At 35.8% G+C, this 27977-nt stretch overlaps 1 protein-coding gene across 1 annotated transcript in view; it reads right to left on the bottom strand.

Moving 5' to 3' along the window:
• The window catches only part of LOC146139172 (basement membrane-specific heparan sulfate proteoglycan core protein-like), an 86166-nt gene that overhangs the window by 19201 nt on the left and 38988 nt on the right, over positions 1-27977 (bottom strand). Inside the window, exons 22-46 of the mRNA XM_083391724.1 lie at positions 24895-25013; positions 24328-24439; positions 21700-21813; positions 20869-21077; positions 20449-20587; positions 19636-19776; positions 18661-18846; positions 16824-16997; positions 16169-16399; positions 15569-15682; positions 14728-14846; positions 13664-13812; positions 13106-13199; positions 12218-12417; positions 11156-11259; positions 10150-10327; positions 6212-6334; positions 5390-5539; positions 4406-4548; positions 3764-3893; positions 2903-3057; positions 2018-2152; positions 1401-1524; positions 891-1025; positions 282-416 (exon numbers count right to left, since the gene is read on the bottom strand). Of these exons, the coding sequence (XP_083247850.1) occupies positions 282-416; positions 891-1025; positions 1401-1524; positions 2018-2152; positions 2903-3057; positions 3764-3893; positions 4406-4548; positions 5390-5539; positions 6212-6334; positions 10150-10327; positions 11156-11259; positions 12218-12417; positions 13106-13199; positions 13664-13812; positions 14728-14846; positions 15569-15682; positions 16169-16399; positions 16824-16997; positions 18661-18846; positions 19636-19776; positions 20449-20587; positions 20869-21077; positions 21700-21813; positions 24328-24439; positions 24895-25013 (3613 nt within the window). The remainder of the gene's footprint in view (positions 1-281; positions 417-890; positions 1026-1400; positions 1525-2017; positions 2153-2902; positions 3058-3763; positions 3894-4405; positions 4549-5389; positions 5540-6211; positions 6335-10149; positions 10328-11155; positions 11260-12217; positions 12418-13105; positions 13200-13663; positions 13813-14727; positions 14847-15568; positions 15683-16168; positions 16400-16823; positions 16998-18660; positions 18847-19635; positions 19777-20448; positions 20588-20868; positions 21078-21699; positions 21814-24327; positions 24440-24894; positions 25014-27977) is intronic.

Here is a 27977-nt window from a genome sequence, read left to right as displayed (position 1 = left end):
GCATTTTGTACTGATTGAACAAAAAAACGCCCTGGAATTTTGAAAGTTCGGCGCCTATGCTCAAGAAACACAAAAACCTTGTCAAAAGCCGCAGGGACTGTAAAAATTAACTATATCAGTAAAATATACAACTACAAGTAGTTGTAAGTGCTGTTTAGCATTATTAGACCGATTAAAAATTTGTTTGCTAGCAGTTATTATAACACTTAGATAAACATGATAAAGACTCAAGATTTCTAAAAAATTTTAACCTTAAATAATAAAAATAAAACACAAAATACCGTTTCTGGTTGCGTTCAATCGCTGCCAAATCACCGAAGGCTTTGGTTTTCCGCTTGCTTTGCACGTAAGTACGATTGGTTCGGATTGTCGAAGAGTGATCAGCCTTGCTGGCAAAACTTCCACTATTGGACGCTCTGTAAGTCAGGTAAAATGGTAAAACAGCTGTTTTATCAACATTTTGTGTTTGTTGTAGGTTGTGTTGTGTGTCCAACTGGAGTAATTAGAGTTCGACGTGCTCAGTTTTATTTTAATCTGATGTTTTTGAAGGACTTTGTAGTTTTATTCTAATATTCTTTACAACTGAAATATAAATTGGGTATGATAAAAAAAGATTTAATAGTTGATCTCGAAATTGGGTTTGTGTATTTACATGCTCGTCTTATAGTTGTGTAAATATTTTATTAAAACTAGAACAAAGTGTATATGAACGCAGCCTTACAATGCCTCTAAAGTTTAAACCATACTTCAACAACCATGCTTATGGTTGTTGAAACAAAATAGTTTGTGGAAATCAATCGAAAAAAATGCCAATTGTTATTTTGAATAACAAATTTAACCAATCATTGAAAAACTTGCTAATATAGTATTAAAAAAACTTTATAACTTACGCAAAACTTCGAGGTATACTGAGACCTCGCGATGTCCAACAGCATTGCTGGCAAGGCACACGTAGTAGCCAGCCTCCGCCACTGTGATTGGTCCAAACTTGATCACGTGGTTGTTGTCGGTGAGTGACGTATGACCTAAGACCAGGCAAAAAAACGCCAATTTGTTAGAGTTTTTAACCCATAGGAATACAGGCAAATTAACGAAAGTTTTCCTGAAAGCACCAAAAATCTATTTCAACAATATAAATATTAAAAAGATAAAAACTTTTCACCAAACAAACTCTTTAAAACACAATCTTAAACAATTACAACAACCAGCAAAATAACAACAAATCAAATTTCAGCAATCTTTACCATTTTTACAATTCAGAACCAACAAATTCCAACAGACTGTTTTTTTAACATATTTCAACAACCAACAAATTTTCAACACAATTTTATTATATTTCAAAAATCATAAATAAATCCGCCAGACAACAAAGTTTTAATTTTCCAACCAACTTCTCTCACCTGTGAACTGCTGTTGGTTATTTCTGACCCAAGTTATGTCGGCGTCTGATTCGTTCGTATTGCAAGAGAACTGAGCACTTTCACCAGCAAACACCCGCTGGTACTTTGCTGGTCCGATGTGCACCTGAGGCAATTATAAGGTTACATATAAATCTGCATCAAAATAAGACCTTTTTCAAGGCAACTTTGAATCCAGCCAGTTTGTTTTGTCTGTTTTTTCTTGTTAACATTGTTTCCGGTGTTTACAACATGATCGTCTCTTCAAAAAAACGTTTTATCAGATTTTAAAGGTAAAAGTTTATCATATTTAAACAAAAATTTATCACACTTTAAAAGAGTTTTTTATCACATTCAAAAGCAAAATAGGTTTTATCATATCGAAAAAGTTTTTTTAATACATTTTTTTTTTTTTGCCGATTTTTCTCTTTAGCCTATCGTCTGCATTTTTTTTTTGTCATAACGTAACTAATTTATATAAAGGATACGCCACAGGCACGTAAAAAACGCCAATACGATAAACGATCAATACGATAAACGATGAAGTCACTACTTAGTAGTCTTTACAGCGCGTATAAAACTTAAGCAGGGCGAAAAAAAAATGATATGTTTAAACTCACATTTGGCAAATCCTTCTTGACGACCTGGAGTGTCATTTTACTCTTGGTAACCCCTCCATCGTTGGCAGCCACACAGAAGTAAACTCCAGCGTTCGATTTTACAACGTTCACTATCGTTAGCTTGTTGCCATGCACCTGGAAGCAAATTTAAAAATGGATTTTAAATACCTGGATGTAAGTCGGAGATATTTGTAGATTTTTGCTATAATATGTATTTTAAAAATAGCAGTTTTATCGCAGCCAGCTACAGTAGCTGCTAAGACTGTGTAAACCTTTAGTTACCAAACAAGCCACGCTGATATTACTAAGGAAAAAAATCAGTTTCACCAATCACACTAAAATAAATCAATCATTTGTTTGTAATCAATCATTGTTTCATAGAACTGTGTAGGTTACTATATCTGGTTGTCTGTGTCTTTTTTATTTCATGCATATCAGAAAAAATACATTTTTTGATGTTTAAGGCTTGGGTCGTGAGATGCTCATAAAACTCAGATTTGGGTCGCACTCAAAAAAGTTTAAGAACCCCTGGTTTACAACATTTTAGTGGATAGGATTTGGGTCGTATAAGCTTTCGCTGCTTGACAATTTTTCGCAACGACTCAAAGTAAAACAGCGAAGCTTTACAAATTTTCTCAATTGTTTTTTTAGTGAACAAAGTCTATTGCAAAAATCAATTCCAATTTAATTAATATGAACCATGTGCTTGCTTTCGCAATTTCCTTAAATTTGCGAGAGAAATTACTCAGAACCAATCTTAATAAACCAACCATGTGAACTACTACAGTCGGCGTTAACTACTATTCTCCAATTACGTTATGTGTTAAACAAACGGCCAATACGACATTTTAGTTAAAATCATAAAAATCCACTTTGTGCGCTTACCACAATGTTCGAGTCCAGGGGAATCCCGTCTGCTCGTTCCCACGTTATCTTTGGAGGGGGATTCCCTCCTATGTGACAGATTGAAGTGCTGTTCGTACCTACGTAGGCGGTCACTTGAGCAGGCTCGGTGCGACAGATCGGCTTCTCGGCGGGCACTGTGACGTAACAATTGAAAACACGGTAATAATGAAAAGTGTTGCATTTTCAAAAAAAAGAAAAATATGGGGGCCTTTTTTCGGTTTCAAACACTGGCATTTTGGTGACAACTTACTGACTCTTTCTTACATTAGCGTAGAAATATTTAGAAAATAACATAACACAAAAACTTGCTGAAATATCTGTGTAGATTTTGCTATTAGTTTTCTGGTTACGTTTTTATCATCGATATACGAGGATAGATCTAAATCTCATTCTGAAGGTAATATACATTCTACAGTTAACATCTGTGACCAAACCAGCATCTACATCGCTTAATCTATTCCAGGGGTTCCTAAACTGTTTTTACCGGGGACCCCTAAAATGTTTTTTTGCTTTGCATAGACCCCGGTAGGCAAAAAATAATTATAAATGACTTCACAATACAAATAGACTTCATAACTCTGTTTATTTCGGTCCGTAAAATGGAAAAGTTAAATGGAATCTAACTATACATTCAGTGCAAAATCGTTTAATTCTTAATTAAAGTTTTTTCTTTTAAAAATTAATTACTTAAGTATACACTAGTTTTTTAATTAGGCCTTCATGGACCCCCTAAAACTAGTTCACGGACCCCCAAAGGGTCTATGGACCCCAGTTTAAGAATCCCTGATCCATTCTAACCGAACACAAATATCTCGAAGTGGTAAAAAAACAACGACTCACCTTGTGGAACTATGTTGACGTGAATGAATCCGTTGTCGATCCCGAATGCATTTCCAGCAGTGCATTGGTAGATTCCGTCATTATTTGTGACCGCTGACTCAATACGAAGGACACCGCCTTCTTCAAATGTCTGCGTCAAATATATCACACGTTTTTTCAACAGGTTTAGCGACATTTCGGTTGAAATTGAATTGTTTTGGGGCGCCATGCATGTGCTTTACCATCATTTTTATGCAAGCGATCAATTGTTTGTTTTATAAAGGGTTTGTCAAATAATATACCACCAAAATGGTCTAAAGTATGCAGTTTTAAACTAACTATTCGATGTGTCAATGTAAGCACAGGTTGCAAAAATACATGGTTAGTCTATGATACGTCAGCCGTGATGGTTGGTCAAAAAGCGACTTCAGAAGGACTATATCGTAGTTGTTGAACACATAAGTTTTCAGGTTGCAAAAAACGTCTTTTTATGACTTCTTAAGTCAGTTAAAAATAATTTTTAACAAAGTACGGACGCAAAAACTTAACTTTTAATATACAAGTTTAGGGCAACACGAGTTATCATTAACAATCACAAAAAACGTGCTTTTAAATGTTCAATTTTTCAAAAGTTGTACCGGTCATTAATTCGTTCACACTTACGTTGGGGGGTAACATGCGACCCCTCTTTTGCCACGAGAACTCGGGTTGGGGCTCACCCACAGCGCTGCAGTTGAGAACCCCGCTCTCCCCGATTGTCAGCGTCACTTCCGGGGTCAACACGGTCACGCTTGGCGGGAGGCCATCTGCGGGGAAGCACCGATAATTAATTTAAAATGACTTTTAGGTAGAAATTTTTACTATTTAAATTGAAAAAATTATGGCTTGAGGTTCTAGTTCAGTGGTTTTCTCAAACTTATTAATGTTTCAAATTAATATTAAGATAATGTTTTGAGGTTATAGTTAGTCGTAAAAAAAAGTTCAAAGCCCATATGGAAGCAGTTTCATTTTGTGAAAGTTTCCAATATATTAAGGATCTATGTTGTAGACGTAGTAAAATATACCCATACAGAAGTAGGAAGCATTTTGTGAACGTTCCCAATAATTTATTTTAAACAGGTTATATATTTTCAAGTAAAGTTAGGCTGAGGATCTATATGAAAAGAGTTGGATCTACATAGTTTTTGCGTGCGTCATATACTAACATAGTTTTCCGTTTCTTAAAACCCAAACGCGTGCCTGTGTACAAAACCAATACATTAGTGGCTGAGTTTTAAAGTAATACGAAATAATTGGCTTCCAGGGACGTTGCAGGGATTTCAATTTTACGGAGTAACAACGGTATCTTAAATTAAAGTATCATTTTTTTTTGCTTCAAGGGAAAGAAGATGTACAAGATCAGCGAAGAGGAACATCTTGAGAGGAGTAGGAGAAAAGAGCAGGAGATGCGCAGGAGAATTAAGGAGGAAATAGTGAGAGAAAGGAAGAGGAAGACACTCAAGAAGATAAAATTATGCACATGGAAGAGGTTGGCGTCCTAATGCGATTCTGAGAAATAAATAAAGCGTACGGCCAAAAAAGCACCGCTTATTAGAAGGAAGTAGATGTTTTAATCACCTATCAACATGGAAACTACAATCCACTCACCAAACACTTCCAGAGCTCCTGTAGCTTCGGCTGTCCCGTGTTCATTGGAAGCGGTGCAGTAGTACATCGCCTTGTCGGCCATAGAAGCTGAAGGAATCCTCAACATTTCACCAACCACTTCAACATTGTCCTGCATAGGGTGGCCATCCGCTGCACAACAAATACAGGTTTTGATATTTAATGAAATGCACATTACCTGTTGGCCTAAGTATGGGGCTTTTGGAGAAGAAATAAAAGCATTTAAAGATGTTTGTTTAACTGCTGGCTAGTTATTTTTATAGCCTGTCCTGTTTGCATGATTACTCTACAGATTCGGTGAGTCTGCGATCATGCAAGCCGTACTGGTTGGTCAAAAAGCAGCTTCAGAAGAGCTAGATCACATTTTTTAAACAAATATGTGTGCGTATCTTTCATGTTTCTTTATTGCTATGCTTGCATTATGTTTTTACATTAAAGTCGTTAATCATTTTCTTGTGTCAGTCTAAATTACTGAAGACAGTTGCAGCTGACTGCTTAGCGAATTGCCTATTTAAAATGCTCGGCGTTCACAAATATATTAAAAGTATGACCTACAATCACAAAACTACCAAAAACTGTAACCGGCGGTAACATCACTGGCATAAAACTGTTGTGTCACTGCTTCATACTAAAAATATGCTAATTATGACGTCACAATAACTAATGCATCTTTCAAAACAAAAGTTGAGTAATAGCTTTATTATTTTTTGCCTTACCGCAATATTACATCCAAGCCAATTATGACGTCACAATGACTGCTGCATCATTCAAAACCAAGGCAGGTTTAAACGACTGAGCACTTACCTCTGTGCCACTGAACCTGGGGGGTGGGTGTTCCGTCGGCGCTGCAGTAAAAGATGACGTCATCGCCCTTCATGACGCTCTGGTTGTTGGGAGTGACCACGACCGAAATGGGGGAGGGGTCGCCTGAAGCGTTGTGATGTTAAAAGGTGCCCGAGCGACAAATGGGAAACAACAGGGAAATGCAAAGGACTTACCTATAAGTAGTTGACATGCAAAAAGTTTCTACACACACAAAATGAAGTAACCGTCTTGAAGGAAGCGACCCTTTCAACAGGAAAGTTGTAGGTCAAGCTAAACCGGCTGGTTCCAAAAGGGTTAAGTTTCTTGTACCTTGCTTTGGATAAAACTATTACGATTTGGCCCCTGGTTTTTGACGTGAAGGACTTCGAACTGGATTTTAAAGGGGTCTAGGTTTTTGTCGAATGTTTAAAACAGGGGTTCTTAAACTTTTTCAAAAATGACGTCATAAATTGACGTCACAGTACAAATAAACTTCATAAGTTTGCTGATTTCGGTTCAAAAATGGGAAAGTGAAATTAATTCTAAATACATTCAGTGAGAACCCGTTTAGTTTTTATTTAAATTGTTTGTTTTTTTATAAATTAATTACTTTATTAGTATACACTAATATTTCAATTAGGCTTTTATGGACCCCCTAAAACTAGTTCACGGACCCCCAAGGGGTCCATGGACCCCAGTTTAAGAACCCCTGGTTTAAAATGACTACTTACAAACACCTGGAGGTTCAACGGCCTTATAATGTTCTTAGGTGTTTTATATGGAAAAAAAGCAAAAAGGATTTCAAAAATTGATTGGGACTGGATGAAAGGTGTGAGGTAAGCGAACTAGTTAAGTTAGGGGTTGTTAAACTGGGGCGCGTGAACTCTTAGGGGGTACGTGGAATAGTATTAGGGGTTCTATGAAGGACTATTTGAGTCTTGATGAGAAATTGGAAACACCATTTTTAGAAAAATGGACCAACATTTTCGTTAATCTATAAAACTGGGTTGCAAGGTATAAGTCTGGTCGAAAACGTACTCCAAACACAGCTGTCAAAGGTAAAATATTATAAGTTTGTTTAGAGAAAACATTTTTTTTATTAAGCAGGGTCTTCATTTGCAAAATTGAATCAACCTTTGCTAATATTGCGCCGAAAAAATACTTTAAAGTTTATACAATGGGTTTACGTTCGCCATCTACCGGATGAGCTGTTTAGAGAACCTTTTCGCCGGAGGCCATTTTTTTTTATTGATTCGCAAAAACGGTCACCAGTCATGTTTTTTTGCCAGGGGCGTTTATTTTGTTTATTTTGCGAGCTTAAAAAGCGGGCGGCGTTTTTTGGCACATCATTACTGCGGGTTACACGAAAAAACGGAAGCGAAATTAAGCGGAAAGCGGGAACGCCAATATGCGGAAACGGAAATAGAATTTAAGCAAGCCACTTCGAATTTAACAAACTTCATAAACACCCAACATGTTTTTGAGTTAAAAAAAACACCCAAAAACCAATTTTTTCGGTCCTAATTCTTTATTTCCTGTGAAACGCGATTTCACATTTCCGTTACCGTAAATTAGCACCGCCAGTATAAATGGCCGAATAAGATAAGCGTTGCATATCAAGGAAAGCAGCAACAATGGACGTTTAATAGCGGACGTGGACGATACGATAGGCGTGGTTATGAATGCGGGCGCAAATTATTGCATAAGTTAATAGCTGTTTTGCCAGACAAGACGCACCGAGAAACATGGAGCAGCCAGGTAAATAATGATATATAAAGTTTGTAGGCTTTGTACACTAAATTGCGGATATGAGAAATTGAAAATGGAAAACATCATGAAGCCTAATTCCAAGGCAGTTAATGTATTAAATTTCGATTTTCTGATTATTTTTGCAACTTTTCATTTAAAAAGTGTATTTTTTTTTTAAATACGTGGCTTCAGTTACCAGCCTTATCGTTTCATTTTCAAGCAAAACCTCATTATTATTGATATATCTTTTCAGTTTCCAAATTGTTAGAACCACCTTATTAATGCCATGGATGATTCGTACGTAAACGTATGCATAAATGATATCGGGTCTGCATTTAGGAGTGTTGTAATGACTTAAGTCAAGAACTTAAGCTCACTTATGTCACTTAACTTGGCATTTATTAGTAGCTGAAGATTTCACCTTAGTCAGCCGCTTTTGTTAGAGCCTAGGCAGGGTTTAGTGGGCAAAAGCCAGCACAACTGCCCTTGGCGTTATTTAGTTTCACGGAATTAAATTAAAATACACCGATTAAAATGGGTTTTAGTTGTTCGGCGTGTTATCGCTGTTAGAACTTTTGCCATTTCGTTTCAAATCCTTGCTATAGACAGCACCAGTTTTATATACTCCATAACGAACCTAAGCATCAATTGTTTATTCTGTTTTATATTTCAGGCTGCTGTCAGAATCTTTTTTAAAAAGTTAAAAAGAAAAAGTTAACAAAATTAAAAAAAACATCAGATTTTAAAATGGTCGCCAAAATTACAGGCGCCAAGCTTGCTTTCCAAACTTTAGCGTTTTCCTGGATAAAAAGCAGCGGTACATGCGCTTTATTTTGCCAGTTCAGCTGCAAATTAGGAGCGGCTCTACGTCGGGAATTGCGCCCGAATTTCGCTTGATTGCTGGTTTAGCTTGGCCACAACGTACAGTGCTACTGTGTAGACGGCTCATGTGCATGCAAGCTGTGTGTGAAGGTGCTGCGTGCTGTTAGTGACATGCTACAATGCAATGTAATAATGCGGATAATACTAGTGCAAAGCAAGCAAAAGCGACGGCTGCTAAAATTGCTAAAACACGGCGTTTATGCTGATTGGAAAACGAGAAACGTCGAACGGGATGCTGTAATTTGCGGAATGAGAAAATAAATCGGGAAATATACTCCAAAGTTTTAAGTAGTAAAACATATATAAAATGGACTAATTTATTTTTCTTTTTGGGGGGGGAGCAATTTATATTTAATTATTTTTTTATTTGTGGAGCATTTTTTTTATTTCTTTCTATATTCCGCAAATTTGAGCTTGTTTTGTAATAATACTGCAGCGGTATAACTGAAAACTTTCATGCAAAGCTAAATACGGAAGGTTCGATAAAAACAAAACTGCAAGAATATACGGTTGCTTAGCGAATGGCATTATCACAAATAAAATACATGGAAATTAAGTGGTACTTTACATTACAAATTCAAATATCTACGGTGAGTTTTTCTGCTAAACAAAAACGCGACTGGATTAATAAACAAAAACAAGAAGCAAATAAACACGACGAACTCAAGGCTTTTTAACGCAACACGGAAGTATTTGGATGCAGAAAGGCAACTATTCGGTGAACGTAAGTTTGTAAGGATTGGTGAAAAACGATTTTGAAAATGAAAAATGAATTTGCCATCAAAGACTATTTTCATAAATTTTCACTAAATTATTTTGTGATTCAAACAAAAGTTCTTTCAAAACCTAATAGATATTAAACGCCAATTTTCGCTTTTATAAAACAGAAGTGTTTAAATACAAAAATAAGTCTTCTTTTTTAGGTACTAAAATTTCGAGGTTGAACCATAAATTTAAAAATTAAAAACCAAAATACCACAAATAAACCGAAAATTTGAACCAAAATTTGGATAAAAAGTTGTGGTTTAAATTAGTTGAAAGCCCAAACTTGGCTAGAAGTGTCCAATCGGCGCGGTTTTTATCCCCTTTTCATCCGCACAATAAAATATGCAAATATAATCATCAAACAGCGGCCCTTCGGTAAAATAACTCAAAAAAACGCCAAAAAACGCAGCAAACACAAAAAACAACCAGAAAAATACAGGTATACGGCACACAAAGCGCGCTCAGGGCAGACAAAATAGCGCGATTAAGGGGGTAAGGGGTGGTGGGGGTAAAGGGTCATGCTCACCCCGGGGCCGACTAACCTTGGGTGACCTTGAGAACGGCCGAGTCCTGGCTGATGCCGTAGAAGTTGGAGCCGGTACAAACGTAAGATCCAGAGTCGGTTAGCTGGACGTCACGTAACGTCAGGATTCCACGGAAATCAGTGGCCCGTGACGGCAGACGACCACCGCGTTTGTGCCAGGCTCGAACGAAAGGCATCTGGGGAGGTTATGGTCGATTAATGGCTTATCTATTTTTCAACTGATAATATGTATTATAGATATGTTCAAAAAATGACGTAATTTTGATTGCTAAACATGGTATCTATAGAAATTTAATAAAAAATCTTCTAAATGATTAGTTATTCATCGTTAGAAATAGGTACCCTAATACGTTTCACAGTTCTAAACAGTCAAAATACTTTTGTCAATAAAATGCTTTTAACTACAGAAAAATAATTTTGAAATAATATACTTTATTGCAAAAACCGATACTGTCATGATAAATAAGTTTAACAAACACATGTCAGTGCTGTAAAAAAATCATTTTGAAATGACTTTATTCCCAGTCAAGTCATTTGTAAAATAACTTTGTTCTACATCAACTTAAATCAAAATAAAAGTTAAACTATTAAAGTAGGTAAAATCGTCTGTGTTATGAACAATAATTTAAATAAAGGATTCCCAACATACAGAAAGCTAATTTTTTTACGTGTAACAATGACATAAAATAGCCGATATTTACAAAAATGTTCAATGAAAACATTTAACTTTAACCCAAGCCATTTGAATCAAAGAATAATTTCCAGGTGATTTGTCCAAGAGACTTAAGTCAGACATTTTACCGAAACGACTTAAGTCAAGTCAGGTCGTTTAAAAATAGTGACTTAAGGGCACTTCAGTGAAGTCATTGACTTGTCATTACAACATTGACATATACTGATTAACACCCAAAATATTTTCCTTATCACTTTTGTTTAGTATTTAACCTATTAACACAACATCTAATAAAAGAAACTATTTCAGTTAATAAACAAGAGTTCCTCACATTATTGCTGCTGATTGCGTTGCAAACAAATGAAACGTCAGAACCGACTTGCGCCGTCACGCTTCGTGGTTCCTCAACCTTGACCTGGATCATCGGCTGTGGGCCTGACGTAATAACAACGAGGTTGAGAACAAAAAGGCTTAGCAACAAAAAACATTAATTATTATAAGTCTTGAGATATAATCCTAAACATTCACTTTTAAAACCTTGTCAAAACTAAACAAAATGTAATTTTAAGGTGGATGTCGACACCTTATCTACACCGCTCTACCTATTCAACACCTAAAGGCTCCAACTGTAAAAACTCTGATGATAACAATTGCGTCCTGCCTTTTATAAGTGAAGCTTTGATTTGCTTTTCAGTCACACTAACTGAAGATGATTTGTATCGAAGATGCTGTCGATCTACTCGACCTTTTTGGCTTTGAAATTTATAATTAAGCTACATTACAGATCCGTGCATAGTGTACCTAATTTTAAGGTGTTTATATGACCCAAAACGGTCTCCCAAACCGTAAATACAACTATGGCTATTTTCACAACTATAAAACACTTTTTTTAGCGTTATGTGAAATAGTTTCGCAAATAGCCAATAAAAATAACCTGATGCTATTTACCTGGTTACAAAGTAACTTAAAAAAAATGGAAATAAATCATCGAAATTATGCCAAACTGGAAAGTTCATTTAATACCATTATAACCAGAACCCAGACGCTACGCCCAGCCCGAACCCTAATCAATGTACATTGTACAATTACAAATAGATGTACTTTAGCGATCCGGGCAAATAGCTACTTTCTATTTATTTCCTCGCATGCTACAACACCTACGTGCAAGTGTGACGACCGCAGTATCACTGCCCTTTCCGTATCGATTAGGCACTTCCGGAAGCTATTTACCCGGCTAGCAAATTATTTGAAATAGACTGGGGAATAAATCATAAAAATAATGAAAAACTCAGTAAACTAAATTTATATATACCACAACCTGAACACAAATTAATGTACAATCACGGGCAAATAGCCACCTCCTATTTATTTCCTGGCATACTACAACACCTACGTGCAAGTGTGATGACCGCAGAATCAGAACCGGTTCCGTATCGATTAGCAGCTTCACAACGGTAAGTTCCAACCCCTCCGCTTGTGAGGCTGTTCAGGGTCAGGGTCCGGCCACCGTCCGACAGCACAGCCCCACGGGGCAGGGAATTCCCCGGGCGGCGCCAGGACACTCTTACCCGATTGTCGGAGTCCACGATGCACCTGGGAAAGTACCGATAGTGAGAGCAGTTAAAATAACAAAATATCAGGTTAATAGGGTTGCCATATATTTTGAGGAATAAATTCATTTGAAGACTTAAAAGATGTAAGGGCTTTGAATCCAAAATTTGTTCACTTGTTTTTATTAAAAAAACAATAAAATTTACTCGACCCTTATGGATTTACAATTCATTATTATCAAAAAAAGGTAAAATTACTACACATGGTTGACACTTGACAAATATTCTTAATGGATAAAATAATTGGACGATTTACAAAAATGTAAAAGTTTTTAATGATCCGAAGCTAGATCACCTGGATCATTTTAATCATTGGGATATTTTGAATATACCAGAAAATCAAATACTTGTAAAAAAATTGTTAACAATAACAAATACTTGTAAAAAACTGGTTTTACTGCACATGGTTGACCAACATTTTTAGGAAATAAATTAATTTATATAAAAATAATGGGTTTTAAATAATGAATAGGATTACTTTTGTTGTTTGAAACATTACACAGTAGCAAAAATTTGACATTTAGAAAACAATAGAATTTCATAGGCATTGAAAGATTTTAAAGGCGCTTTTTGAGGTAATCGAAATACAAATGAAATTAACTCTAAATGTGACGCCTGAAAACGACGAAGTTTAAAAGCAAAGTACTTGAGTAAATCACCAAGCAACCGACCTGAGTATGACGTTACTTCCGGGTTCAGCGTTCACACTTTTGGGGTCCACTCTCACTTGCGGGACATCCCCTGGTCGTACGGTGGGCGGACGAACTGAAACAAGGAAGAAAGAAATTGGTTTGGTTAAAATCTACTAAAATATAAACTATTAATAAATCGCCAATGCGAAATGATACAGCGTGGTTACACTCCGTTGTAAAAATAGAATCGTAATATATTGCTATTGCGTTTGTATACTTATCAAAGAAACACTTCCCTCCACTAAGATAATTAAAAAATCGTTATAATTTTTACTCCACAAAAAGTTTAAGCTCACTTACTTCTTAATTTCCATATTTTAGCCATTTTATTTGTATGGTCTCGGTGATAAACCATCAAATAAAAAGGCTATCAATTTTGCCCAAACTATCAGGTATTAGAATAAAATATTCGAAATGTCGTGTTAAAAAAACCCTATTTCAGAGACTCAAAAAACCTCAATAAGAATTTAGGCCTATTTTTCGGTCAACCTTATTTTTTTGGAAAACCGTCTGGTTTTATAAAAAAAACTATCTTACCAATCTTTACGCAGCTTCCGCCCGGCGCAGTGGGGTTGCCTTGGTAGCCAGTGTCACAATTCTCGCACCTGAGCCCAGTGTAGCCCTCTTCACAGTCGGTACAAGTCAAGGTGTTGGCAGCACTGTTGTACTCGCAAGTCGAAGAAAAACTAAACAAAGTGTAGACTTTAACATATACTGCTGTGTAAAGTATCCGCACAGGCATATTGGAATGTTACGAGCTGTTTAAAATGCTATTGTTTTTGCAAGTCGAAGAAAAACTAAACAACAAGTAAAGTTTAACATAGCACAAAGCTGCTTCGGAAAGTTCCAAGCTATAGTCCGCATATTGGGATGTTGAAGCTGTTTATAAAGTTGATGTATTCATACGTCGAAGAAAAACTTAATAACGCATTTCTTTTTAAATTTCGTGGCGAAAAATAAGAAGAGTAGGATTTTTTCAAAAATTAAAAAAGTTTTTTAAAAGCAACGTTAAAATGAACAAAGGCTTTAACTTCAAATAGGGAGAAAATGCGTTTAAAAAGTTAAAACGTTGGTTTTAAACAGTCTTGAACAATCTATATAAAAATCTTATTAATAACTTCAATTTAAATGCTTAACTTTTTATAACGAACAAAACTTTTAGGCCGTATTTTATGGCTTTTGGCAAAGGGTGACAATTTTGTTCAGCAAATTTTTGTTGCGCCTAACCAAGCATCACAACAAACAAAAAAAGTTGCAAACTATAAATAAGTCGTTAACTTTGTGTCGTAACTTTTATTTGAATATTGCAAAGTTTTCATCTTAACAGCATACTTATCTTATCTCAATTTTAACTACAACTCAGAAACGTATTTAATGGCCTGTGTTCACCCTATAAGTAACTGTTTTCAAATGACTTAATATGAGTTTTTGGGCGGAATGACTTGACTTGACTTAAGTTTTTCCATTTTAATAGTTTAACGTTTGTTTGTATAGCAATAACTTGAATTGAAGTTGACTTGCTCTAATAATTCCTAGACTGTACCAAGTATCGCGCACCACTTATATAAACTAACAAAACATTGAGCGTGTATTTGACCCACCTGTTACTTCCAGTTCCGGGGCACGAGCAGGGTCTACAGGTGTCCCCATTGCGGGGATTCCCGTAGTACCCAGGGGCGCAAAGCTCGCAGTGGTCACCTGAAGTGTTGTCCTGGCAATCCTGTGTGCAAAGAAGTTTTAACTTAATTCAGTGGTGGGATATGAGGACGACACATGGGATTGGTGAAATGTTTTCGCCAAAGTTAAATCATTTGGAAAGTAGTAAAAATATTAAAGCCCATAGAGTAGTAGGTAGCATATTGAAAGTACCTTTTCACTATGTTTAAAATGAATAACGAGATATTCGAAGCGATTGATAAAAAATTAAGAGATGTTCTAAAAAGTGCATTTAGAACACAAAATAGCAAAAAACATGATTTTACCTTACGGTTGTAAAATTTTGAAGATACGATAAAATGAGTTGTTACAAACTTGACTTTTGGTGAAATTATTTGACTTGAATAAAGTATTTTAAACAAATCACTCACTTAAGTAATTCAGTCAAATGACTTAAAATAAATTAAGTGTAAAATTAAGTGTTTTTATTTAACGTTATATAATGAAATTAGGCTATTTATCTCAAGACAGTAAAACGATTATATTTCTAAATGTTGTTTTTAGTTCAATCATAATAATCGGACAAGTTTGCCAATTTAAAGGTCTATCTTGCCTTGACTGGAAATCGACTTGGTCAACTGATGACTTGGACTTGACTTACTAATTCTTGAAAAGATCGACTTGGGATTGAGTTATTTTACAAATGACTTAGCAGGGACTTTATTCATTTCAAAATGAATTTTATACAACACTGCCAAGGTAACATGAAACCTAACATTTACTTACAATGCAAACTCCCGTTTCTGTATCGCAAATGTCAGCTCGTCCGTTACATTGGCACGAATGGCACAAGCCAAGGTAAGTTCCGCCTCCTGAACGCGTATAACCTGGAGCACAATCCTTAAAAGAAGAATATTGATCAGTAACTTGAAAATGGAGTTTAGCACTTAGTTTAGTATTATTTGGTCGGTTCCTGTTTTTATGAGACAAATTAGCTTCGAAGAAATACTTGCTGGACAGCACAAGTCTTTTTTTTAAAACTGATAGTTGAGTTGACGTGATTTACGGCACCGCCCAAAAGATTTTGCAGAGATCTTACAACTACTGAGCCTTTTTGAAATCACGATTCATTACACAGATATCCCTTTGGTGCTACCTTTATCATAAGAAACTCCAATTATAAACCAGATCAACTAGAAAAAAAAAATATTTTGCAAAACCTACCCTACATAAACACAACAAATTATTTCACTAACATAAAATTAAATAAAAAATCAAGCTTTTATTTTAACAAATTTTTATATAAATTTAAAACAAATAAACGACACAAAGAATACAAATGTCACAATTTATCACCGAAAAATCCACAATTTAAAAAGGACTTACCTCACACGAAAGACCCTCATATCCATCTGGACACTCGCATTGTTCAACCTCATAAGCCGGTTCCGCCATGAGAGCGTTCTCACTAGCTGTTTCCATAGAAACATCCGAGATGGTGGATCTTAGAGTTGACGAGGAGTGAGTTGCTCGGATGAGGATCTGCTCCACGTCTGCAAGAGCCATGAGGAGATGCTCCCTGGTGGCTGGCTGCCGGTCAGCTGTTCGCCAGTACGCCTGTTGAGTAAAGAGGTTGTTCTTAAGTATACAATATTATGGTTTCACATACTAATTGGCAAATATTCTTTAGACTTTCCTGTCTTAATCAAAGTCAGTCATCTATAAGCTTTAAAGAGAAATATATTTCGCCACAAAACAAGGCATCTTCAGTTTAGAAATATACAAAGCAATGCAAACACATATACAAGTTGGTAGCAATTAAAAGAAAGCAATGTAAAATAAAATAAAAACATTTAATTATTGAATACCGGTTTACACTTGTTATTACGTTCTGGAGTTACTTCTAAATATGTCACTTTAAAATATTTTTAAGTGACATTTAAAAAAAATATTTTTAAAGTGACATTTAAAAAAAATATTTTTAAAGTGACATTTAAAATTAAGATATTAGGTTTGTGAACAAAAACCTAAGGGTAACTACCTCGCGGAACACTGTTAGTCTCTGTGTGTTGCTGTTGGGTTGAACCTCTCCAGAGATGCTCGAGAAAAGTATGATGTCATTCCCCATCAGCACTACGTCAGGCTCGTTCACGGGGATTCCCCCTGAACTAGTGTAGCTCACAGTGTACTCAAGTCGACCGCCGTAAGACACGATCTAAAAATATATATAATATTTTGTTTATATAAATTTTAAATTAAGTCTCATTAGTCATTACACCTGGAATATTCAAGTCTTTTTGTCCAAAGGATTCAAGTCGACTCCAGTTAAGGCACTTTGCCTTAAGGAATTATATCAAATGAAACTACTGTAATTTACCTAACGAATTGAAGTCAAGCCTTTTGTCTAAACTAGTCGAGTCAAGTGACGTGGCGATAAACACTTATGTTCATCGGCCGAAACAATCAAGTATATATTGTTGCCTGAAGAGAAACATTTCAAGTCAAGTCGCCCTGCCTGAAAACTTAATTCAGGTAATGCCACTTGGCTAAGGACCACAATATTTGCTTTGAGGGACTCAAGTTAGAGACTCAAGTTAAGTCAACTTAAACCAATGCAGACAAGATTAAGCCAAGTGGTTGTTGCCAAAGTTTTAGTTTTTGGGACTTTTTAAACTTAAAAGGGTTATTTTAGCTTTTTTGAAGCAGTAGGTGTCTTATTAAGTTAAACATATATATATTAACAGTGTTTATGGCATATTTAAATCTTATTTCACAAAGTGATGCTCTCTAAAAAACCCAGCTTTCTTGTAAATGAAGGAACAATCCTACAGACGCGTGATTCCAACTTTATCTGTTCCTACTGAATCATATGCTACAAAGCAAAAGTCCGTGAAAGAACAAATTTACTCAGGATGTGAAAATTGGGCGCTCATCGTGAACTTAAACACGCCGGACCATTATCGGAATGCTAAACTGGTAATACCGCCGGTGGGAAACAATTAGTGAAAACCATTAGAAAAGGCGCCAACGTTTAGCGAAATTTATGTAATTGCGCAATTACGGCGAATTAGATAAGGGCAAAAGTGGCATAAGGTAGATATATCACAAAAAAGTAACTGAGCTACTTAGGTAAAATTACAATAATTGCTTTTCATGAAAGTAACTAAAACCACTTTTAAGAAAATAATAGTGAAATCCCCAATCAAAAATGAATAACCTCCGACCAGGATTTTTTTTAGTAACGTATAAAGAAAAACATAAGTTTATGGCCCAAATTTTATACTTATAATACCTAATTCTTTTTTTATACCTGTTTCAAATTTTACCCTTATCTCTTATTTTTTGCAACCATTGGAAACAACAAAAAACTCTCTTTACCTGTATCAATTAAACGTGTTGTAAAAAAGACATTTCATAACACAGACCTTACATCATAACAGACAATGTTGTAATGATTGATTGATATCAACTTAACAAAAATTAGGGTCTCGTAAGTTTCTCGCTGGTATTTCTGCGAATTTTTAAGCAAATTATTCTTAAGTAACTCTAACACCTACTTTATCTTCAAGGTATTCCTCAAGTATTATTCTAACGATTGCTAAGACTCAGTCTTACGCGAGTAACTCAAACAACACCAATTTTGTCTCCAAGTATATTTTTAAAGTAGTATTCTAACGATATATAAGACACAGTCCAACTTATGTAACTCAAAAACCTACCTCATCTCCAAGGTGTATTGAAGCATTATTACAATGATCAGACTCAATCAGTACAACTTTTGTAAGTCAGAGAACACCTACCTTATCCCCAAGGCATTGCTCAATTAGTATTCCAATAATTAATAATACTGAGTCTAATTATGTAACTCTACCACTTACTTTATCTCCAAGGTATTCTTCAGGCAGCTTCCAAAAGAATGTGACGCCAGGTTGTAGGGAGTCCATGGAGGGGTGAGAAAGTGACCGACCCCCGTTCAGCACCTCGAAGCCGCTTGTGACGTCAACAGTGACCTGTTTGTTGGTCAGTGAGAAACCACCGTCGTCTTCGCGGAAATCAGAAGTAACCTGGAGAAATATAAAGTGTTTTTGAGTTTTGATCTATTTCTAAGAGACAGCTACAATGGTGGCTAGGCTTTAAATTAGAAATCAGAATTCAACTGAAAAATGGTTTGTGGATTTTCGAAATATTCACAACAGAGAACTAAAATAATGGTCAGAATTTAATTGAAAAATCAATTTAGACTTTGCGAAAGTTGAAAGCTGTTTTTATTTGCGACTTTTGATAAACTTTGTTCTGTTTAAAGCAGACATCAGGAATATTAAGTAAAATGATATTTGAAAATCAGTTTATTATAACAATTATTATTAAGCAATCTGTTACATTTAAATTCATTTAACCCTAATAAATTCCCTATTAAAAAAGCTATTCTTAAAGACTCTTTAAATTACCAAAAAATACAGCCTATAGTCACAAGAAGAAACTTATACACAATAGCAGGAAAAACAAATACTGACATAATATTTTGACTTAACAAACAGCATTGTGAGTTCAATAAACAAAAGGAGACGTAATTGTACTTACAAAGGTCTAACATTTTACGACTATGTCTAATTAATTATCTTTTAAATATTCGATTAAATGTAAATTATACCCATAGTTATTCACCAATTTATCAACTATCTTTGTTTTAACTAAAAATACGGATTTAACTAAAATATCTCTAAAAGTATCCCAAAATAGACCGTATTTGGAAACTGCATGGTCCGAAATTTACCCCAAAAACTATTGTTACACTAACTAAAAAAGCATTACATTTCCCAACAACAGGTTAACCATTTTACAAAAGTACGCACCTTGTTCCTCTGATACGATGCTGAGGTACATTGACGGGTGAGTCCCATGCAGAAGCAAGGTATGCAACCTCCTTCTTCCTCAACATTAAGGTGGAAGAAACCAGGCTTGCATCTGTCGCACTTCATCCCCTGTGTGCTTTGCTATAACAGGAAAGTATTGTTGAAAATCCTACTGCAAATTCAAGCATACAGTCGGCACACACTTTTAAAAAAATGTATAAGTTTGCACACAATGTTATTTAGCTGGTATGCAATTAAAAGTATTTCAGCATACTGGACTTTACTGGAGTTTATTGATTTTGTATTTACTGATTTTATCTTATTTTTATCATTAAAATTAATCTGCCCAATGTCTATACTGTTTTCGGCTTTACTCCGACGACGCATTTGCCGGTGAAGTATATATAATATTTTAACATCTTTATAAAGTGTCTGACCTTAAAGTTAATACTTTCAGGAGTTGAGGTCGACATTTGTTTTGCAAGGGTCAAGGTGATTTTAAACATCATCCATTCAATGAAATTATTTAAAACAATTACTGTCTATGAGGCATACTTAATCCCAGCCTAAAACATTTGCCTGCATTATATAGGTATATTTATTTGAAATTGATGCCAACGTAACCACACTTCATGCGTTGGGTGCTTTGCAGTGACAAGAACAAGCAATAACATATCAGATTGACTACCACAAAATCTTACTGCAACTTCACACATTTGACGCAATATTAAACCATTCATGAAACATTGACCCTATTTAAAACAGTTTTTGTCAATAGGCGCAGTTAATCCCACATTTACAATCTTCACCCACCTTGCAATTACAACGCCCCTGCGTGTCGCAGCTCCCGTCTGTTGACCCACTTGGGTTGCACCCACAACTGGGGCTAGCTTCGACCGGGTGACATTCCGATCCCAGTTCAAGGGGGTCTCTATCGAAACCTTCGGCACATCTGGAAGTGGGAAAAGATATCATGAAAAATTATAGTATTTGTTTAGTATTATTTAAAACAGACTTACTAAAAATGATTTTAATTTTAAACAGAATAGACTTGGATTGTCCATTTTTAAAATAAACCGTAACTTTTATACTTAAAAAAAAGTTGAGTTGGTTTTAAATACTTTAAAACCAACGTAAATTGAAAAAAACACAAAAAATAGATTTGCGTCATTCAAACCGCATCAGTTGTTTTACAGTGTTACGTCACAAACAATACAATATTCCATGCTCTACCTCTCACAACGATCGCCCTCGTGACCTTCAGGGCAGAGGTCACAGGTCACGTGACCCCGACTGTCCCGGGAACAAGTTGCGGGTATTCCCCTTTCCACAGGGGGGCAGGGGCACTCGAGACAATCGAATGCGCCCCCGGTACGAGCGTCACCATAGTAACCGACTGCACACTCCTCGCAATGCTCCCCCACCGTGTTGTGACGACAGTTCTGTGACGTCATAATAGCAGCCATTGTTAGATGAAAAGTTATGGGTTGGTTATATGTGTTAAACATACCTACATTATATAAACTGTTTCTACAGGGCATAGTAATATTAATCAAAAAACAGCTCTTTCTGGTAATTATCTGGTAATTGGTAATTACCAAGAGCTTTTTTTTTATTAATATACCTACGTTATAGAACTTTTTAAGTACTACAAAGTGGTTGTTTTGCGGTATGTCAAGGTAAAAAAACTTGAACAAACATTACCTTATGAAACATTTAACGAAAAACGTATTTTTTTTCTGATGTAAAGGTCAGTATCAATTTAACAAGTTGGGACTTCTGTATATTTTACAAACTATAATTTCTGCACCAGTTTGACTAATTAAAATACAGGCAGTAAAGCAAAAAACTCGAATCAAAACATGTTGCAGAATAAAACACAATACAAACAGTAGATAACGTTATATGGAGCTAAAATCAAACCTGTCTGCCAAAGCGAAACCAACACACATACACCCGTGGGAAGGAAAACGCAATAAAGGGCCATGATGTCACAATCAAACCACACAAGGCGGTGTGACGTAACAGAAGAAGGCATTGTGACGCGGGTGGTATTTAGCTTACCTGACAAACACCACTTCGTGGATTGCACTCGCTGCTGTGCCCGTGACAGTTACAAGGCTCACATCTTCCCAAGTAATCCCCGCCCAAAACTCGGTGGTAACCGGTCGTGCATTCCTGCAAGTAAGAACTCTATGTCAACCTAACAAAAAACATGTCGCTTGTTTAACAAATACAAAACAAAAAACGAAGGTTCCTTGCGACAAAAGGTTTAGAAACACTGCCCTTAAGGTATACGGAATAATTCAATGTAAACCATTAATACAAAATATTAAAGAAAATCGTGAATCGTTTCTTCGTGAAACTAGTGTAAATTGCCGAATGTAGGGCGCAGTCAAGTTTGGCCAATTTGTGGCCGGATACGTTAGGGACGGTTACATAAAAAGTATATAATGGGCTTCAAAAATACACAAAAGGCAAAGGTTTGAAGAAGTTGGGCGCGTTACACAGCGTATCGCCATGTGATGGTCTTGTAATGACTTCAGTCAATAACTTGACTCGGTACACTTGAGTCAATGTGTTTTTGACCCGAAATAAGTCTTTTGGAAAAATGGTTACAGCTGGATGTTTTCAAGCAATTGTTTTATAAAATTGTTTTATTTATGTTTATTGGTGCACATAAAACAATTTGCTTGCTAGATGTTACGTTTTTGTTGTTTAGTTAGTTGAGAAAATACTCATAATCGTACGAGTAAAGGACTTGACTAGGAGTGGCTTAAATTAGGACTTATCTTGTTATTTATTTAAAGAGTGGACTTGAGTTGAGTTATTTCACAAATGACTTGACTGGGACATAAGTCGTTTCAAAATGACTTGTTTACAACACTGCCTTGTGGTTTAAATTTAACTCTACAGCGTCGTACAAACCCACTTAACCTAACCAGGGCTTAAGTGTTGACATCAACAGGAGACGGAATAAGCTATCCCAGTGGACAACCAGCGTATATTAAATGGTGCTGACGGCAACAACAAAAACACCGCCTAATTCTCACGCCGTTATACGCCAGGGAGACTTTTTAGTCCACAAATATCCTGTGTGTTTCACCAAGAGGTTAGAAGTTAATTGCGTTAAACTCATTTCACCTATGGTCACAGTTTCATTTTGTTTAAAAGCTTTAAATACACAGAGACTTTTTGGTGCAGAAATACCCTGTGTTTTTCAATAAGAGGTTAAACCTTAATTGCGTCAAACTTACTTCACCCTATAGTCACTGTATGATTTTATTTAAAAGCTTAAAATACACAGCGCCACTCCCGAAACGTTCGAGCCATTTCGGTGACAATTTACATAATTACATCCCGCAGTTGGATAGCTGTTAATCCTTTGGGTCGTTTAGTATGTGATCATTGGTTAATGGGCGGTGGATCTGCTACCAACTGGCTTAATTGAGCGGCGTGGCCAAGTGGTGCAACATCAATGGACGTCAAGGCAGTTGTCGGTGACGAATGACATAAAGTGTCAGCTCACAGAGCCTCATAGGACTGTTGCACGTTAACGCGGTAAACGCCCGATAGTAGTGCCACGTGGATTAAATATAAAGTTAAAATAGCACAAAAACAATGAGGGTTATAGAAATTAAATGCTTAGTTTGTTAAAAATAAAATTAACCGTGTTTCATGTGTTTTTTTCTTTATTGTTTGACTGCTATATACTTTTTTACCCAGTTGCAGGTTGATTGCCGCCCTAATAAAGATTTTCTTGATAGGCAATCGAACGTCGGCACATTTAATAAAAAAAGTGTTTGTTGGAAAAACAATTTTACTTGTAGAAAACATATGATATGTTTATGAACACAACACGCGTTTTTGAGTAATTTTAATAAAACTACCAAACCCATTGTTATGTTCAATAGATCGACATTTCGCTGTTTACAAACTTTTCGCCAATACCTCTTGCCATCATCAGAGTAAAAATACAAGTTATATGTGGTATGTTATTAGAGGTATTGCATCTTTCCTGAACCAAACCAAAAAGAAGAAAAATTGAACTCACTAAAACATGCAGGACAAAGTTATTTTGGCAATGGTTTGTTAAGTAGTGCTTTTTGACGGATACCTCTACAGTTGTTTGGTCGCCTAGGATTTGTTTGTTGTTCACTTGGTATTTAAACGACTTCGGTGCAAAATTAATTAGAAGTTTTCTTAATTTGTTTGAACAAATTATTTGAATTTCGTAGATGTAATTTAAACTTTGGCAAAAGATAAACAGGGTTCTGAAGGTAATCTTTTAAAATATCCTTGCAAAATATTAATCATGTGGGCTAAATGTGACAATTACTTTTTTGCTTGCGCATTTCTGTAAAAAAATTGCAAATCGTGAAAAGCTGATTTTAAGGTAACACATAAACCTAAGACCCAACAAACTGCTCGGAACTTTTTTCGTGTTCTAGAAGGCGACCAATGTGATTAAAGTGTTGATAATTTCACCTCGAAAAATGCAAATGGTGAAATTTTACAAATCCGCCATTGCAAAACATCAGGCACAAAACGGTCAACAGAGAATAAACTACTAAAAGGCGGTGAGTACCATGATTCCATTATTGTCCCAAAGTAACTTTACGCACAATTATTTCAGTTTGTCACTCATTTTAAACCACGCAAAAAAATCTTCCATTTATGACATAACAGTACCTCGCAGGACAGTCCAGAATATCCCTCCGGACATCTGCATTGTTCGACTTCGAAAGCTCTTGGTCGTCCAGTGCGCTGGTCAGTTGCGCTATCCAAGTAAATGCTCGAGATCCTTTGAATCGAAAAGGACACAAATTCAAGTTTAAAAATCTTTAAAATGCCTGTTTTTTTCTAATAAATCAATCTTGGTGTAAATGATGAAAAACAAACGATCGAAATGATTGGCATCATCTTGATAAAGATGTTCCGAAACAAAATTATATGATCTTCAAGTTAATGTGACATTAACTTTATCAAGATTATGTCGATCTATACTGGCCTTTTTTTGGTTTGCAATTCAATCAAGATATATAACAGATCCGTGCATAGTGGACCCAAGCTACTAATTTTTTTGAAACCTGGGCCGTTTTAGATCATAACTAGCGCTTGAATTCCAGAACAGTCATTTTCAGAACTCATTAAAGGCTAACCATATTAAAGTTTGAATATGTTTATTCTGTAAAATTGTTTTGTATTAAAAATTGGGCCAAAATATCTCATTTCAATAAATAAAGTTTTTAAACTCACGTGCTTTCTCTCATCTGGCTTGAGTAGGTTGCTCTGACGAGTAGTGACTCAATTTCGTTGAGAGCAAGGAGCATATCTTCTCTTGTGGCCGGGGAACCGTCAGATTTCACCCAACCCTCCTGGAAATAAAGAGGAGATCAATATACAATAGTGGGGGCGTAAATGATAATATAAAATAACTGTTTTGTTGCAATGGGTGGAGAACATGCTGCAAAGTCGAACCCGGAATCGGGAATCGATAGAATCAGCAAAGAGTCGGACTCTAGAGTCGGGTTGTTTTTACGCCGCTTGGTGTAAACTAATACGGCATTAGCAACAATTATAGTAGGAACCTTTTTGAGTATGTTTCCTAACTCCCAACAACGCAAAACTCATTACATTTTTTATAGTCTTTCAGTTATTTTTAGCTCACCTAATATGGGATTATACGGTTCAACGTGATAGGTTGCCAAAACAAAAAACCCTTCACCAATTTACGTTTAACAGAGAAGTGTTGCCGGAAACCCATTTACAATTGTGGGTCCAAGGTCAAACAAGCTTTTTTTTGTCTCAATTGACAGTCAAAGTTTTTCTAATTTAATGGTGTCTATTACCTTCTTACATGCTTTCAAAACTTGTAAATTATATATCGGGTAAATGATTTAGGCTTGCGCGGCTAGATTAAACTTTATATTGACGTCTGTAGTGGAGTTCGCTCAAGATTTGCGAATTTGTTTTACAATTAGGCGGGTCATTAACGTTTTTATCAGAAATGTTAAACCGACACATGATTTTTTCATTCTAAATCGTCTAAAACAGCTTGTGAAATATCAAGGTGTTCACACAAGTTATCAATAGTGGTTCATAATAGATATTACTTTTGAGTTATTTTTTGCCAACGTTTCTATATTCATATGATGTGATGTTTTGCAAATGTTCTGGTAAAAAACTTTCTATTCTAAAATCGCCCTCCAACAGAACACATAATGCGGACCATAAAAGTACTACATTTTTTTAATAGCTTGAGAAGCGCACCGCTTTGAACAAAAATCAGTCAGCAAGGTCAAAATAATGATATAGAAAACAAATTTTGTGCTTTTATTTACTTGAGTCAATTAATTTGCGCAAGCCCGTAGGTAAACACAACAGCAGGAAAGCTTTAAGGTCCTTATGCAAGGTTCCTATTACAACAGTGTTGTGGTAGAAAGGACGGTCTTCCCACAACATTCGCACAACGCGATACGACCGAAGCACTCGGGGAGACTTCAACTAGAGGGGCGAAACGACCTTCGACTGACCTTCGTTTCCGCTGTCAACAAATGACGTCATGAGCCCCTTTTTAAACGGCCAGGCCCCCATTTTTGAAACCCGCTTTTTTAGGCCATCGTTTACAATATGTTTTCGAATTCTTTTGAATCTAATTATTATTTTCTTTTATTTTTCAATATATTTTTATGCAGCCTGTTCGTATATAAGTATTCGCTAAAATCAATCCATAACCCTTCTTTTACGTCAGGGTCTTTTAAACTGGGGTCCGTGGACTTATCTTGGGGGTTCCATGAACTTATATCTTACTAAATAATTTTATAAAATGACACAAATTTTGTAAAAGAAAAAAGTGTAATTAAAAAATGCGTTTGCGCCCTCAAATGTATTAAGACTTCATTTCAGTCTCACATTTGTGGAATTGAACGCAGCAGGTTTGTAAAATTTTATTGTTCTACAACGTCCTCTCTAAAAATTCTACGCCGACCCTAGTCAACGGGAACTAAAAAAGTTTTTAGGGGGTCCGCGTTAGATAAAATTAAAAAAACTGGTTCAAGTGCAACATTTGTGTACAAAGATGCCTAAAAACTTCTAAATGGGGCATTAGGCGTGGCAAGCTTAATGCATAACCGACAAGAATTCGACTCTACTTGGTTTTCGTGCTATTTGTGTGAAAATAAAAAATGTTAAAATTGAGCTTCCAAAAACATTTTAGGCTGAAAATCAGATATGTTCGTTTGACTACAAGGAACAATTCTCCAAAGCACTTCAACCAAGACGATATACAACAAAACTCGGTTAATTTCGAGTCACGTCAAGTGACATCAATAGCGAGAAGACGAAACGCAACATTAAAAAGCACTCTGAAAACTTAAATCACCGCTCAATTAAAACCTGATTAAAACCGAGACGCGATTTAAAGTGAAAAGCCTGATCGATCGAACATTAGCCTACTGCAATAAAAGTACAAGTCTGGTTTCTAAAAACGTGAAATAAAAAACGGAGCCGTTCGATTTTAAAGTGTTTACGTGAACTGGTAGAGTTTTAACCCGTTTAATTTTTGGATTGTTTTATTACTTTTTTTGAGGACTAAATTACGCTATTATGTCCGACAAATTTTTTTATAGCTTGATAATAAATTGCAAAGCTAAAAAGGACGAGTAGATCGACATCATTTTGGTAAGACGTTTCGATCTATTTTTTGTATTTTCAATGTTATAAAGTGACTGAATTTCAAAGTAAGAATTAAATTGTATTATCAAAATTGAATGTCGCCTTTTACCTAAAAGGTATTGCCGTTCCTTGCAAGTAAATATTGACAATGTCATAAAGTAATTGAATTTGATATGAGGTCAGAATTCCCTAAATAATATTTCACTTTATGTGAAGTTATTGTCATAATTTACTGGCAAGAAAAATGTGACATGTTTTGAGAAAAAGGCGACATCATTTAGTTTAGGTTACTCTTGCGGATAAAGTTACATTTCTTGCGTAAACTCCGTTAAGCTAATATGGCATCAAGTCGGTCAACAGGACATCAATTAAAGCTAGGCGTGCGGCCAAAAAAGCAAGCAGTCAAGTGTCGCCAAACATTGCTAGGGCTCCTGCAAATAGCGGTCACTTAATTGCCGCGACCAACACAAACATAGACAAGCCAGAGCGGAAAAAACATCAGGCCAGCCAATTCGATTCGGTAATGTCTGGACCTCTGCTATATACGGTATACTGTAAATGGCGGATTTGTGATTTCTGGTTTTAGAAAGCCGCAACGGTTTCAGTGGAGTGGCGTTAAATATAGTTACGTCATCATATGAATATTTACTTCATCGCATGACGTC

The sequence above is a fragment of the Ascidiella aspersa genome, chromosome 6, assembly GCF_963924565.1.
Source record: "Ascidiella aspersa chromosome 6, kaAscAspe10.2, whole genome shotgun sequence".
In the NCBI taxonomy this organism is placed as follows: domain Eukaryota; kingdom Metazoa; phylum Chordata; class Ascidiacea; order Phlebobranchia; family Ascidiidae; genus Ascidiella; species Ascidiella aspersa.
The sequence above is the reverse complement of the archived record's forward strand: the minus strand, read 5'-3'. Positions and strand labels throughout refer to the sequence as shown.